Source organism: Clinocottus analis, unplaced genomic scaffold (assembly GCF_023055335.1).
Source record: "Clinocottus analis isolate CAN_PGR_092001 unplaced genomic scaffold, fCliAna1.0.p SCAF_2, whole genome shotgun sequence".
In the NCBI taxonomy this organism is placed as follows: domain Eukaryota; kingdom Metazoa; phylum Chordata; class Actinopteri; order Perciformes; family Cottidae; genus Clinocottus; species Clinocottus analis.
Window position 1 is genome coordinate 1,038,358 of NW_027175931.1, and position 14,865 is coordinate 1,053,222.

Here is a 14,865-nt window from a genome sequence, read left to right on the forward strand (position 1 = left end):
GTGGGAGAAGCTCTCCTCTCCTGCAAGAACGTCAAGCGCTCCTGGTTCCTCTGGTTCCTCTTGTACCTCTGGTTCCTCTTGTTCCTCTTGTTTTTTGGTATCTTGTATACCTCTTGTGCCTCTGGTTCCCCTTGTTCCTCTGGTTCCTCTGGTACCTCTAGTTCCTCTTGTACCTCTTGTACCTGTTTCCTCTGGTTCCTTTGGTTCCTCTGGTTCCTCTTGTACCTCTTGTTCCTCTAGTACCTCTAGTCCTTCTTATACCTCTGGTTCCTCTGGTACCTCTAGTTCCTCTAGTACCTGTTTCCTCTGGTTCCTTTGGTTCCTCTGGTTCCTCGTGTACCTCTAGTTCCTCTTGTACAGCTCCGGTCTAATCTTCTGGATCCGCCTCGAGGCAAAGCGCCACGCTGGACACATTTCATGTGGTCGTACTGGAGTGAAAGGAAAGTAACTCCAACCTGAACCTGCTATTAGAGCCCTGATGGAGCGCTGGGTTCTGCATGTCTGACGGGGGAACCGCCTCCCCTCTGCATGCCACAGAACCCTGGAGGACGATCTGGCATCAGAGGAACCTCTTCATGGTTTACAACCGTCCCTCTGCCAGTTCTCCTGTTCAATAAATACTTTTAATACTTTAATACTTTAATAGAGGCTCTTGGAGGCTTTTCTTGGAGCTCATGTTGTGCTGGAACCTTGAGTCATGGATCCCAGCATTACTCCCACTATTACACCTCTTGTAGTATAAATAAATATATATATCTATATATATATATAGATATAGATATAGATATCTATATCTATATCTATATCTATATCTAGATATAGATATATTTCTTTATAGAGTACTTTTGAGGATGAAACCTTAAGGCCCTTCTTGTGTTTTCATTTTGCTGACAGTGCAGTAATATTTATAGAGGTTCACCTTCAGTCTGTTGCATCATCGCAGCGTCTCTCATCCACTTATTAGAGAGTGGAAGTGTTATTAGAGAGTGGAAGTGTTATTAGAGAGTGGAAGTGTTATTAGAGAGTGGGGTTGAAGTGTCCTTGAGGGAGGTGGTGACGATCTTCATGTCCTCACTCCTGGAGATGAGCTCATGCAGACGTGAGGAGGCATTGAACGCACCGCCGTGATGCGAACGCTCTGAGAGCTGAGGAGACGAGGGCTGAGGAGACGAGGGCTGAGGAGGCGAGGGCTGAGGAGGCGAGGGCTGAGGAGGCGAGGGCTGAGGAGACGAGGGCTGAGGGCTGAGGAGACGAGAGCTGAGGAGACGAGGGCTGAGGGCTGAGGAGACGAGGGCTGAGGGCTGAGGAGACGAGTCAGGAACCAATAGAGTAATTACCTGAGACACATGCACACACATATGCACACATAGATCCACATAGATACACACACAGATGCGCACACATGCCCCCACACACACACAGACAGACACACACATGAACTCCCACGCATACACACAAACACACTTGCACACATGCACACGTACACACACTCTCACAGACAGACACATTCACACACACACGCTGCCTGTCCTTTCCTCCGTGGCGTTGGGATAATGATGATGATGTGATGATGAAGATGTGAAGATGAAGATGTGATGATGAAGATGTGTCATGTTTTCCTGCTGGAAGCCGCTGATGAAGCGTTCTCTGGTTTCTGTGAGCTCGGCCTCAGAGGAAAAGTTAACCACCAGAACCGCAGCGTTCCTGGAAGAAGAACCCGGAGTTCTGTGTTCCAGGTCAGAGGGTTCTGGAGCAGAAGACCAGGGGTTGTATAGAAGTCTATGCTTCATGTGTTAAAGCTGCATTCTCTCTCCTGACCAATAGGGGGCGACTCCTCTGGTTGTATAGAAGTCTATGCTTCATGTGTTAAAGCTGCATTCTCTCTCCTGACCACCAGGGGGCGACTCCTCTGGTTGTATAGAAGTCTATGCTTCATGTGTTAAAGCTGCATTCTCTCTCCTGACCACCAGGGGGCGACTCCTCTGGTTGTATAGAAGTCTATGCTTCATGTGTTAAAGCTGCATTCTCTCTCCTGACCACCAGGGGGCGACTCCTCTGGTTGTGTAGAAGTCTATATAAGTGGCTCTACTTCTCTCTTGAGCTAATAAAGTTTAATTTGGAGTCTTTAACGATGTTGCTGCTTCAACTGAAAACCAGGATCCGTATCTTCTGATCTTCTTCTTGCTGCTCTCAGCACATTCCACGTTTCAGCATGAAAGAAGAGAAACGGCTTCAACATGCAGATGTGAATCTGCAGAAAAAACCCGTTCAGTGTTTTTTTTATGCGACTCAAACCCAGAGAGAGCGTCTCAGCGTTTGTCCTCCGTTTGGAGCGTTTGGAAGAGACCACCCTCCCTGCTGCGAGGGGAAAGTTGAGCTCACCCTCCGTCACCCCGGGGTGCCGCCCCCTGTCACCTCAGCCCATTAGCTGCCACGTCCACTGGTCGCCGTGGAGAACGCGACCTTTTGGAACACGAGGCTTTGAAAGCTAAAACCAGACGGGCCCACCAAGGGAGGCGAGCACTTCCTGGAAGGAACGAGGAATGTGCTGCCTCAGCATGAGTCACTGCTACCTAGCTAACAACTCCTCTGGTTGTATAGAAGTCCATGCTTCTTGTGTTAAAGCTGCATTCTCTCTCCTGACCACCAGAGGGCGACTCCTCTGGTTGTATAGAAGTCTATGCTTCATGTGTTAAAGCTGCATTCTCTCTCCTGACCACCAGGGGGCGACTCCTCTGGTTGTATAGAAGTCTATGCTTCATGTGTTAAAGCTGCATTCTCTCTCCTGACCACCAGGGGGCGACTCCTCTGGTTGTATAGAAGTCTATGCTTCATGTGTTAAAGCTGCATTCTCTCTCCTGACCACCAGGGGGCGACTCCTCTGGTTGTATAGAAGTCTATATAAGTGACTCTACTTCTCTCTTGATGTATTCCCTCAGTAAACATTGTAAACATGAGTTTATGTCTCAATCTGTAGTTTCAAGTCTTCTTCTATACAGCCTGATGTTCATTGAGTGTATTATGGTCTGTCTAGAGAGCCCCTCCTTCTTTCTACTGAGTTGTTTTGTGGTTGTCGGTAACACAAAGTCATACAAGTGTTGCGTAACACTGAGCCAGGAGGACTGACTGGTCCCAGTAAAGCTCGTTCCCTCCTTCCTGTCTGGAGCCTTGTGGTTTTGAGGCTGTTGCTCATTAACGCCCACGCCGGCTGCCCGGCTACAAGGCGACGCCCTCGCCCGCCGAGCGCTGGAGATAAGGTTCAATCCCCGCTCGTTGTTTGGCTCGAGGGCGTTTCCATAAACACTTCAGATAAGCTGCCGGCGTCCCAGCAGACCTCCACTTCCACCTTATTGACTTTACACCAAGTGCGTCCATTAAATTACCTTTCATTTCCTGTAATTTGCTGATTGCAGCGCTGCAGGTTTTTTTCTGGGCTCCGCAGCAACAACCACATGATTTATCGTCCCGAACCCTCCTCGCTGATCCGTTTGCAGCGTCTGCAGATCCCAGAACCCTCCGGGGACTCGGATAAAGGTTTTGGCTCCAGATCTCTTTTTCCCTGTTTGAGTCGTTGTAGGAACCCCAAATAAATTCCAATACTTGTGTTTATTGTCGGTATTTGTTCAGCAAAGTATTGTGAAAAAAATGTATATCTGCAAAAAAAAACACCTTAACAATGAACATCCAGCATGATATGAGTCAGATTCCCCAAAAAAAGCCTCCTGGAGCGTCAATAAGACACCTTTATGAAAGATTAGGACCTAAAGAATCAGAACCTGCAACAACAATCACAATAAAACAAAGACTTGTCTGTTAGGAAGGAGCTTCAGTCAAAAAACTGAGTCGTTCACTTTCAAAAATGGAAAAATGACGTATTTTATGCCAAAAGATTGTCTGAATGGGGCATGCTGGGACTTATAATGGGCAGGGTTTCCAAAAGGTTAATCATTAAGAGTATTGATGATTAGAGCTCAACCGAAACCAGATTTATGAAGACTTAATTAATCTGGTTCCAGTTGAGCTCGTGGTTGGGAGCGAGGAAGCTAACGGCTAACGGGTTGATGAGTGCTAATTGGCGTTGACGTGATGGACGTTTCCCCCTGAAAGCAGCTGATTGATCACGCTCTTGAGCTCAGGAAGTGATGCGTTGCCTTCGCTTTGAGATTCAACCCCTTGATTAGTTTTTTATTGTTATTGATTACATCTTTTAAAGGTCAGTTTTCTTTTTTTACGGCCTGTTTTCTTTTTTTTAAATGTCACTACGTGTGAGTTATTGCAGAGTTTCGGCTAATAAGCTAACCACGTTAAACGATGTGTACGAAAACTGAAACTGATTCTGTTTGCTCGACTTTTTAAAGCTGGAATCCAGAAGATTGAAGTCCTTTTGCATGCTTTTATTGTGAAGCAGCTTTTATTGTGAAGCAGTTTGGATCTGGGGTGAAAATGAGGTCTTCTGCCACTATGAGTGAAGACGAGGACATAGCAGAGATCAAATATTAGGTTATTACAGAATATAAATACATTAAAGACAAAAAAACAGACGGCAAAAGCTCCAAATTGTGTTTAACCGTCTGAACCCCGAAGCGGTCACATGACTCTGTGGTTTCTCTCTTCAAAATAAAAGTTATATTTAGAAACAGAAGCATCATAAAGTGAAGAACTAGAACACTTATTTACTGCAGAATAACTCTTGTGACGGAAATCATTACAAAAAAAATGTTTTTTACAAGTGTTATGAATATATATATATATATATATATATATATATATATATATATATATATATATATATATATATATATATATATATATATATATAATGTTTTACGACACAAAAATGTCTATTGTGCTTCTAAAGTGAGGAGGCAAACTTTTCTTTTTTGGGAGCGGCGATTATTTTCAGTCAAACACTAAAGCAGTGTTTTGTTTCTGAATGAGCGTGTTTGTGTGTTCTCTGTTTTGCTGACACATCATGTGCCACACACACACACACACACACACACACACACACACACACACACACACACACACACACACACACACACACACACACACACACACACACACACACACACACACACACACACGCACACACACAGGCAGTGAGTGAGTGTCAGCTGCCAGAAGCAGTTTGTGCTGAGAGGACGCTGCAAGGAGAGAACGTCCTCTAGTCCTCTAGTCCTCTGTTCTGCAGGTCCACAGCATCCCTGTTTATATATATGTTTATATATATATATATATATATATATATATATATATATATATATATATATATATATATATATATATATATATATATATATATATATATATATATATGTGTTTACTGAGGGAATACATCAAGAGAGAAGTAGAGTCACTTATATAGACTTCTATACAACCAGAGGAGTCACTTTAGATATGTTTTTCTTTAGATTGATGGATATAAATATATATTTGGCTTCTGGTCAGTCTTCACTTCTCCTGATCGTTTCTAACTTCTTCTTCTTTAGCTTCAGCTCGTGTTCGTGCTCGTCAGTCGAGGTCGGCCACAACCCAGAGCAGCGCTCACCACCAGACTGCTGGTTTCTTCTTCCAAACATCTAAACCATTTTAATCTGTGGAAACACACACACACACACACACACACACACACACACACACACACACACAAATACCAACCAAAGTTATGTTGGCAGCTGGAAGGGAACGCTGATGGAAACTTTAATAACGGGCAAAAAGGAAAGTGCTGCATGCGACCATTTATTGCCCCGATAACGAGGCTCAGCTGAAGCGTGTTCGGCCGTCAGCGGTTCTTCTCCAGCCGACGGCGTCTGAACACGTCTGCAGAAAACTCCACACGTGAGGATGCAAAAAACAACAGACTAAAAAGAAAAGAATGTGTATCTTTCTCTCTGAGCTGCACAGAATGACGCTCTTTTAAAACGCATGTTTTGGTGTCTTAAAGCTGCATTCTCTCTCCTGACCACCAGGGGGTGACTCCTCTGGTTGTATAGAAGTCTATGCTTCATGTGTTAAAGCTGCATTCTCTCTCCTGACCACCAGGGGGCGACTCCTCTGGTTGTATAGAAGTCTATGCTTCATGTGTTAAAGCTGCATTCTCTCTCCTGACCACCAGGGGGCGACTCCTCTGGTTGTATAGAAGTCTATGCTTCATGTGTTAAAGCTGCATTCTCTCTCCTGACCACCAGGGGGCGACTCCTCTGGTTGTATAGAAGTCTATGCTTCATGTGTTAAAGCTGCATTCTCTCTCCTGACCACCAGGGGGCGACTCCTCTGGTTGTATAGAAGTCTGTGCTTCATGTGTTAAAGCTGCATTCTCTCTCCTGACCACCAGGGGGCGACTCCTCTGGTTGTATAGAAGTCGACTCTACTTCGTGCAGCTTCCTCCCAAAGCAGTAAAGCGGTACATCCCATGAAAATAAAAGTCCGTCTGGTGTTCTTCGTGCATCACTCAGGGAGTTTTTTTTGCCCGTCTCGCCGCTGACGGCAGAGGATCTTATCTCTCTGCAGGACGACGGCGCCGTAAACACAAGATGGCTTATCTGGCATCGAGCGCGCGGCGTCACGGAGGGGATGAATTAGTGATGCACGTTGTGTGTTTTCCGTTATTTAAAACCAGGAGGAGTCGGGGGGGGGGGGGGGGGGGGGTGTCATGTGACTACAGGCCTGGTCTGGTGGACGTGATGATCATTACATTACGCTTCATGGAGCTGATGCTTTTATCCAGAGAGACGAACAATAAGAGAACGAGAACGACAAGAACAAAGGACAATTTATTCAAGAAAGTCTTTAAGTGACATCATCATCGTGCACCTAAAAAGACTGAAAGGGACTCATCAGACTTATAACGGACTCCATCACCTTGTTTACGGCTCAGACTTGTGTTTACCGCTCACGTCCTATCTCCTTAATTGGACGTGTTTCCTGTCGGGAGCAGGAAGTCGGGCGAGGCTCATCTGATAGGACGCCAGTGTAAACCCAACCGGCGAGAGAAGACGGGCGCGTTCGATGTCGAGGGGATTTCACTGATTAAAAAAGATAATGTTCCCTTCTGATGCAGCTCCTGCTTCCCAGAAAGTAAACAATACAGATCTGTCTTTTAGAATTCAAAATATAAATAAAAGGATTTTTAGACTTTATTAGGGACTTTTGGGTCTTGACTTGGGACTTGACAAGAAACCTAACCTGAGACTTGACTTGAGACTTTTGGGACTTGACTTGAGACTTTTGGGACTTGACTTGAGACTTTGGGACTTGACTTGAGACTTTGGGGACTTGTCAAGTGAAGACTTGTCGACAGCAGCTCGTCTGGAGTTTCTTGGTGTTTTAGACTTGAGACTTGACTTGAGACTTTTGGGACTTGACTTGAGACTTTTGGGACTTGACTTGAGACTTTGGGACTTGAGACTTTGGGGACTTGACTTGAGACTTTGGGACTTGACTTGAGACTTTTGGGACTTGACTTGAGACTTTGGGACTTGAGACTTTGGGGACTTGACTTGAGACTTTGGGACTTGACTTGAGACTTTGGGACTTGAGACTTTGGGGACTTGACTTGAGACTTTGGGACTTGAGACTTTGGGGACTTGACTTGAGACTTTGGGACTTGACTTGAGACTTTGGGGACTTGACTTGAGACTTTGGGACTTGACTTGAGACTTTGGGGACTTGACTTGAGACTTTGGGACTTGACTTGAGACTTTGGGGACTTGACTTGAGACTTTGGGGACTTGTCAAGTGAAGACTTGCCGACAGCATCTCGTCTGGAGTTTCTTGGTGTTTTAGACTCAACGTTTGATCTTCATCTTCATCCTGTAACTCTCTGCAACACCACGTCACGTTCCCTGAACACGGAACGCTTCCTCCAACAGAAGGATACAAAGTCGGCTTCCTGTTCTAAGTCACATGACGTGTGTTTCGCAGGCTGCATGCTGTGTTTCGGACAGTCGGCCTTCTTCCGCTTCAACCACCCTGAAGAAGCCTTCATGATGAAGAGCATGCTGCCCCAGGGAGGAGGAGGGGCCTCCACGGGGGACTACCGGCTCCGAGCAGGTACCGCCCACCATCACTCGCTGCTGCCAACACAGTGCTGGAGTTTTAGATTTAAGGTTTACTGTATGCTTTGAATGAAAACACGCTGACCTTTTGTCACATGAATAATAATAATTTAAACTAAAATAAAGAAGATTCCAGCTTCAGCATGAATGGGGCTGGTTGTTGCCGCCGAGGCGGAGCAGCAGGTTTACAGGTGGATGTTTGCACAGCAGTAAAACCTCTTTGGCATTTTCCCCCTTTTTACAACCCGGAAAGGGTGGAGGAGGTGTAGAAGCAGCAGGAGGACGAGAACAGCGAGTTCATTCTAAACCTTTAAAGGGTTTTAATTGCACTCCAGTGTTTTAACTTGAAAACACGTTGAATCTGTTATTTAGAGCGTGTCGACAGGATATTTAATTTAGTCTTTTTTTTTACTTATGAAGTGAAAATAATGTAATTTATGTTATATAATCGTAATATTGATGTCAGAAATGTCCTCATGACGATATTAAATCGTCAAATTCAAGTGTTGTCCAAGACTTTTAGTTTATATCGTCTACGTTAAAAAGCTCTCATGTTGTGTTGTTTCTGGCGCCCCCTGTGGACTAAAGAGGAAGTGTCTTTGAGCACCAGGGTCCCTTTAGAAAACCTCTCATTCTACTGCAGCAGGTCTGACCGTCTGCCCTCAAAAGTGTCCTATATGAACACAACTGCCTTGAATGAAGAGATGCGTTGTTGTTGTCATTGTTGTTGTTGTTGTTGTTGTCTTTGTCGGCCTGTAAGATGCAGAACCAGTAAACTCTGTGATCGTCTCTCTGTCATCTCTACTTCTGAAGAACTTTTTTGACAACACTTGTTATCTGCATTCAGAGATATCATAGAGGGCAAACCCAGCTAAGCCCCGCCCCTTTAAACGCAGACTAGCCAATCGCAGCACAGCGTGGTCCGATCTTTTAATCAGAAGACGAAGAAGTCAACGATTATTTATTTGTCTCGTAATTTAGTAACATGCTACTTCAACCCAATCAAAGATCTTTTTATGAAACATAAGTAGTTCATGAAGTGTTTCTGGATGTAACAAAGTGGTTCTGACGTCTGTTATTTAAGCTTTGACCAGCTGTCTGCAGCCTCCTCTTCACCGATTGGACTGTTTCTCTCCGCTCAGCAGACGCTTTGTGGCTCTGAGCTGCAGATACAGGATCTGTTCCAGAGACTATTTATAGACCAGATCCAGTCTACTGTCTGTAGTCTCAGTGTAGTCCTGGTCCTCTGTAGTCTCAGTGTAGTCCTGGTCCTCTATAGTCTCAGTGTAGTCCTGGTCCTCTATAGTCTCAGTGTAGTCCTGGTCCTCTATAGTCTCAGTGTAGTTCTGGTCCTCTATAGTCTCAGTGTAGTGTTTTAAACAGTGGTGAAATGTAATAAGTACTTTTACTTAACGACAGTACTTTGTTCTTTATTTGAGTTTTTAGATTTAGTTACTTCTATAAGTTTACATCTATAAAGTCATTTGCAAGTTAAATAATTAGAAAACATCTTCACCATCTCCCACAATAATATAACTAACAAGCACAAGGACCATTGTCTGCTTTTACTTCGCCTACTTTATTTTTTCTATAAATACTCTGTACTTAAGTGACATTTTCATTGGAAGAATTTCATTTAAGGGTGTTTTTATTGCAGTAAAAAAAACAATACAGTTAATTTAAAGGAATTAACGTTCACTCGTAAAACACTTCTCTTAAATCTTTTGAAGTTATTCCTGTTTAAGTCTTTTAAACATGAAATATAGTTATTTATGTCACTAAAGTGTTAAAACTGACAGAATCTGCATCGTGTGGACAATAACAATGACAAGCCATAAAACCACTGCTGTGACTCTTTAGGACAGAGCTGTAAATCTCGCAGTAGTTCACATTGGCCACGTCAAGGTAGCCATGACACCGGAAAAAAGAAGGCAGGTCCTTCAAAATAAGACGAGTGTAACTTAAAACGCGAGTATTTGTATACTATATATTATGTCTGTCTGGTAAATTACGATATCCTTCCTGTTATGTGCTTGCTTTAGTATCTCATCCTAGTTTATTCTTATAATAATACTATTACGTGGACTTTCACGAGAGTTGTGGTTTTATTTTGAAGGCCATCAACCGGAAACGCGTTGTTACACGTTGCGTAACTTGACACCAGCGGTACCGTTGGCAGCAGCGGTGCCCAGCACCCCCAACCCCCGGCTGAAATATCGCCTCTCCCTCGGTGTGTGTGTGTTTTGCGGGTCCAGGCACCCACCCGGCCCGGTATCGGTTGCCCGGAGGATGTGGGCCTCCAGGCGGCTCATATAGCCGGTGACAGCACCGAAACCGACCGGGTCGCATGTGAGTAACCCCTGCTTGTGAGACGGAGCCCGCTCACACGCCAAACTTCATTCAACAATCTCTCGTTTTTACGTTCACTTTGCTTTCCCGGAAACGCGCACGCAACGTCGGACTTGATTAACTACTAAATGCGATTTATTGGAATGTCATGCTTCAGTCGGCGTGCATGAGATCAATAAACACGTCCTTAAATAGGAAGAATAATCAAATTCTTTGGATCGGGGGTCTCATCGCGTAAGCGCTGAAATCTTAGGGGGGGAGGACATCTGATGAACCCGGTGTTTTTTTTAAAGAAATTAAAACGTGCAATTGGCGCCGAATTGTAGAGCCGCTCACGCGCAACAAGACTGCTTACGTCATCATGTCAACCGCGCGGTCTCATCGGCACTTAAGATGAAAAATGTAATTAGCCGATTCCTTTTTTAAATGAAGTTTGGCACGGTGCACTTGAGGCGATGGACTGGATCCCATGACATCATAGGATGGGCTTTCCCTCAGCAAACGTTTGCTTTTATGCCCCCCCACCCCCTTTCATCGTTTTTCATGTACATGCATGCTGCTCACAGGTGATGTGGATATCTTCTCCTGCAGCCTGCACACTGACAACCAGCCTTCTTGTTGTGGGGTCGTCACAGGAAGCTGCTCCTCTCTGTGGAAGAAGCTCGGCTGATGCATTATTTGTGAAGCTTCTGTATTTCAGAGCATCTTCTGCTGTCGGCACATTGTGTTTTATTCATAAGGCGTCGCTCTGCTGGCCCGTGACCTCCCAGGGTTTCCACCGGTGACATCACAGCAACAGTTACCCTCCACGTCCCCTCTTGGCTTTAATCCACATGAGCTAAGACCTCAGGCCTTGTCGTCCACACTGAGAACCAGGAAAGGAAAGCAGGAAGCAAAGAACATGTCGCTGTCATGAGTTCTGGAAAGTCAACCAGAACAAATCGGATAAAACATGTTTAAAATATGCCAAGAAACCCTGAAAATATGTAGATGTCACGTCACTGTACGTCCTGTTTCTCCACCTTCTTTACTCCCTTCATCGCTCACTGAAAGACGGTTGTTTATTCACGCTGAGTTATAAATAATGAATCTGCTTTTAAAAGAAAGAGGATCAAAATATCAGCAGCATCCATACAGGCATCTATATAAATGTTTATTCTTTTAATCAAACTATTGTCTCTCATTCATTTGAGTCATTTAAGGTTTACTGTATGCTTTGAATCCTCATTGTTAGTTTAAATACTACATTTTATCACTTTGTACTGTTCACACACACATTTCACACAATGTTTGCTCATGAACATTTGGTTTAAAGTCATGGAAATTTGATTTAAATTAATCAAAAATTGGTTAAAAGTCATGGAAATGTGGTTGAAAGTTATAAAAATTTGGTAAAAAGTCATGGACATTTACCATGGAAAGGTCATGCAAAGTCATTGGTCCCAATGTGAATGAAACCCTGTTTGTAAGATGTTCTTCATTCCTCTCTGTCTCCTCGCCCTCAGACACGGAGAGCTTCGTCAATGGGAACCACCCGGCCGGCCCGGCCCAGTCCAGTCCCGCCCAGTCTGAGCACAGCGCCATCGTCAGCTCCATCGAGAAGGACCTGCAGGACATCATGGACTCCCTGGTGATGGACGACCTCCCGCCGTCCTCGGAGGGCCGGAGGCCTTCCGCGAGCCGGCTGGGCCTGCCGGGCGCCCGCTCCCCGCTGTCGCCGCCCGTGCTCAACGGCAACGGCGGCGACCGCTACCCGCCGGCGCTGTCCCCGCCCGTCAGCCCCGGGGCCATGTCGGTCGGGTCCAGCTACGAGAACGCGTCGCCGCCCTTCTCCCCGCTGTCCTCGCCCTCGGCGGCCAGCAGCGGGAGCTTCACCAGCCCGGACCCGAGCGCCTCCCTGCCGCCGGTGCCCGTGCGATCCTCCAGCTACAACTTCACCGCCCAGCCGGTGCCCGTCCCCCAGCCGCGGGCCGGGCTGCCCAACTTCGGGGTGGCGGCGGGCGCGAGGGTTCAAGAGAGCCCCCGGATGCAGAGGAAGGTCTTGAACGACGCCCCGCCGAGCCCCAAGCCGAGCCGCAGGGGCTTCGGCCCGGAGGGGTCCGAGAGCCCCCGCCTCCTGTCCTCCAGCGAGTCCCTGAGCGGCAGGACCCTCGTGCCGAGCAGCCCCCGCCTCGCGCCCAAGTTCCCCGGCTGCCCGTCCCCGTCTTCTCCCTCCGGCCCCAGGACCAAGACCACCACGGTGCTCCAGGAAAGGCCCGCCAGTCCCTTCAGGGACCAGGCCCCGACCGGTATGGCCGACTGCCTCCCCAGGCAGCCGTCCCAACCCTCCAGGGCCTTCCAGCCGCCCCTGGACCCCATCGTCCACATCCTGCAGGGGCCTCCGCTCCAGCAGCACCCCCGCCTGCTGCAGGCCCCCGAGAGCCCCCGCATGGCCCGCAGGAACCTGGAGCTGAATGGCGTCAGCAGCATGAGGGAGCTGCCGCCGCTCAGCCCCTCCATGACTCGGAGAGGGGTGCCCGTGCTCCCGGTGGCCTCGCCCACCTTGAGGACTCCGGAGAGCCCCTCGAGTCTCGGCAAGCTGGTCCCGGAGAGCCCGAGAGTCCGCCGCCGGGCCGGATCCGCCTCCGAGGAGCCCACGTCGTGCGGCAGGGGGATCCGTGCCCGCAGCCCGTCGCCGACCTCCCTGATGATGGAGGGCGGCGGCGGCGGCTTGCGCAAGGCGGGCTTCGGGAACTCGCTGTCGCCCGCGTACAGTCTGGGCTCCCTGCCCGGCTCGTCCCCGGCATCGAGCCCCCGAAGCCGCAGGAAGATGGCCGCCGCCGCCGCTGCCGGCGCGGGCCGGCCGCACCCCGGCATGAGGGAGCGCAAGAACAGCATCTCCGAGATCAGCGACAACGAGGACGAGCTGCTGGAGTACCACCGGCGGCAGCGCGAGGAACGGCTGCGGGAGCAGGAGATGGAGCGGCTGGTGAGTCGGGAATCGAACCGCCGTCCATGTTCATCTTCTGTAGTAAGGGTCCCTGTGAGGGAAAAAAACACTCCTTCTTTGGTCCATGTTCAGTAGTAAGGGTCCCTGTGAGGGACAAACCACTCCTTCTTTGGTCCATGTTCAGTAGTAAGGGTCCCTGTGAGGGACAAACCACTCCTTCTTTGGTCCATGTTCAGTAGTAAGGGTCCCTGTGAGGGACAAACCACTCCTTCTTTGGTCCATGTTCAGTAGTAAGGGTCCCTGTGAGGGACAAACCACTCCTTCTTTGGTCCATGTTCAGTAGTAAGGGTCCCTGTGAGGGACAAACCACTCCTTCCTGCTAATTCCCCTGCAAACATTCAACATTTTGACGTCATACTTTGTATGTAAAGTATTCCATATTTCCCAAAGAGTTGAAAACCTGAACAACACATTATGAATATAAATCTTTCTCATTAAGAGCCATCAATGAATCAATTCTACGACGTAATGAAACTGGTTTTGAACGATATCTGCGGCCTCTGCTCCACACTTTGTTTCCTGGTCGTCTCTCCTCTATGATCATGGTTTGCTCTGCGAGCTGTTTGCTCAAATCAAATGTCAATATTTATGTGTGTGTTTGCTTTGGAAGCTGCACGAGTCCAAAGGTGGTGAAGAAAAGAAATGAGAACAAAAGAGTTGAGTGATTGGAGCTTCGTGAAGCTCGTTATGGTTAAAACGGGACATTCTTCAGGTTAGATGTGTTATATATATATATATATATATATATATATATATATATATATATATATATATATATATATATATATATATATATATATATATATATATATATATATAATGATTCTCAGAGTAAACAGTTCTCTTCTCTCCACTAGAGGGCGTCGTCTCACTGCTCAAATGCTGAAGGACTCGATCAACCAAAATATATATATAATATATTAAATTAATATATTATAATATTTCATAATGACAAGTCCTGTTGCAGCATTTGTTTATTCAATGTTGAACTGAATGTTTTCCAATGACTTATTCATAATGTTTTATTTATTTAAAAGCATGAAGTTCAAAGAATATGACTATTATGTATATATATTATATATTGTTAATGTATATTTTCATTATTGGTGTTCAGAGTATTTTAATTATCACATAAGAAAGAGAGAATGTTTAAACTTTAATATTTTTATGCAACATTTTACAATGTGCTTTGACGGACAAAACACAAGCAGGAGAAACTAAACATAATAATAATAATAATAATAATAATATAAATGCTGCAAAAGATGAAATCACTGCAATAAGAGAATAAGAGATTATTTTACCACTAAAGTCCCTAAAGGTTGATCCTGTGGTTGTTTGGTCAGCAGGGGGCGCTGCTGCTGCAACACATTCACCTCAATGAACCACAAGTTTATATATATATATATATATATATATATATATATATATATATATATATATATATATATATATATATATATACTT

The 14,865-nt window shown here is 46.1% G+C and overlaps 1 protein-coding gene across 6 annotated transcripts in view; it reads left to right on the forward strand.

Annotated features, from left to right (window-relative positions):
* Positions 1-14,865, forward strand: part of phldb1b (pleckstrin homology-like domain, family B, member 1b) — a 43,857-nt gene that overhangs the window by 9,074 nt on the left and 19,918 nt on the right. For all 6 annotated transcript variants that reach the window (XM_068585544.1, XM_068585547.1, XM_068585541.1 and 3 more), the window contains 2 exons: positions 7,927-8,055; positions 11,915-13,377. In XM_068585544.1, the coding sequence (XP_068441645.1) occupies positions 7,927-8,055; positions 11,915-13,377 (1,592 nt within the window). The remainder of the gene's footprint in view (positions 1-7,926; positions 8,056-11,914; positions 13,378-14,865) is intronic.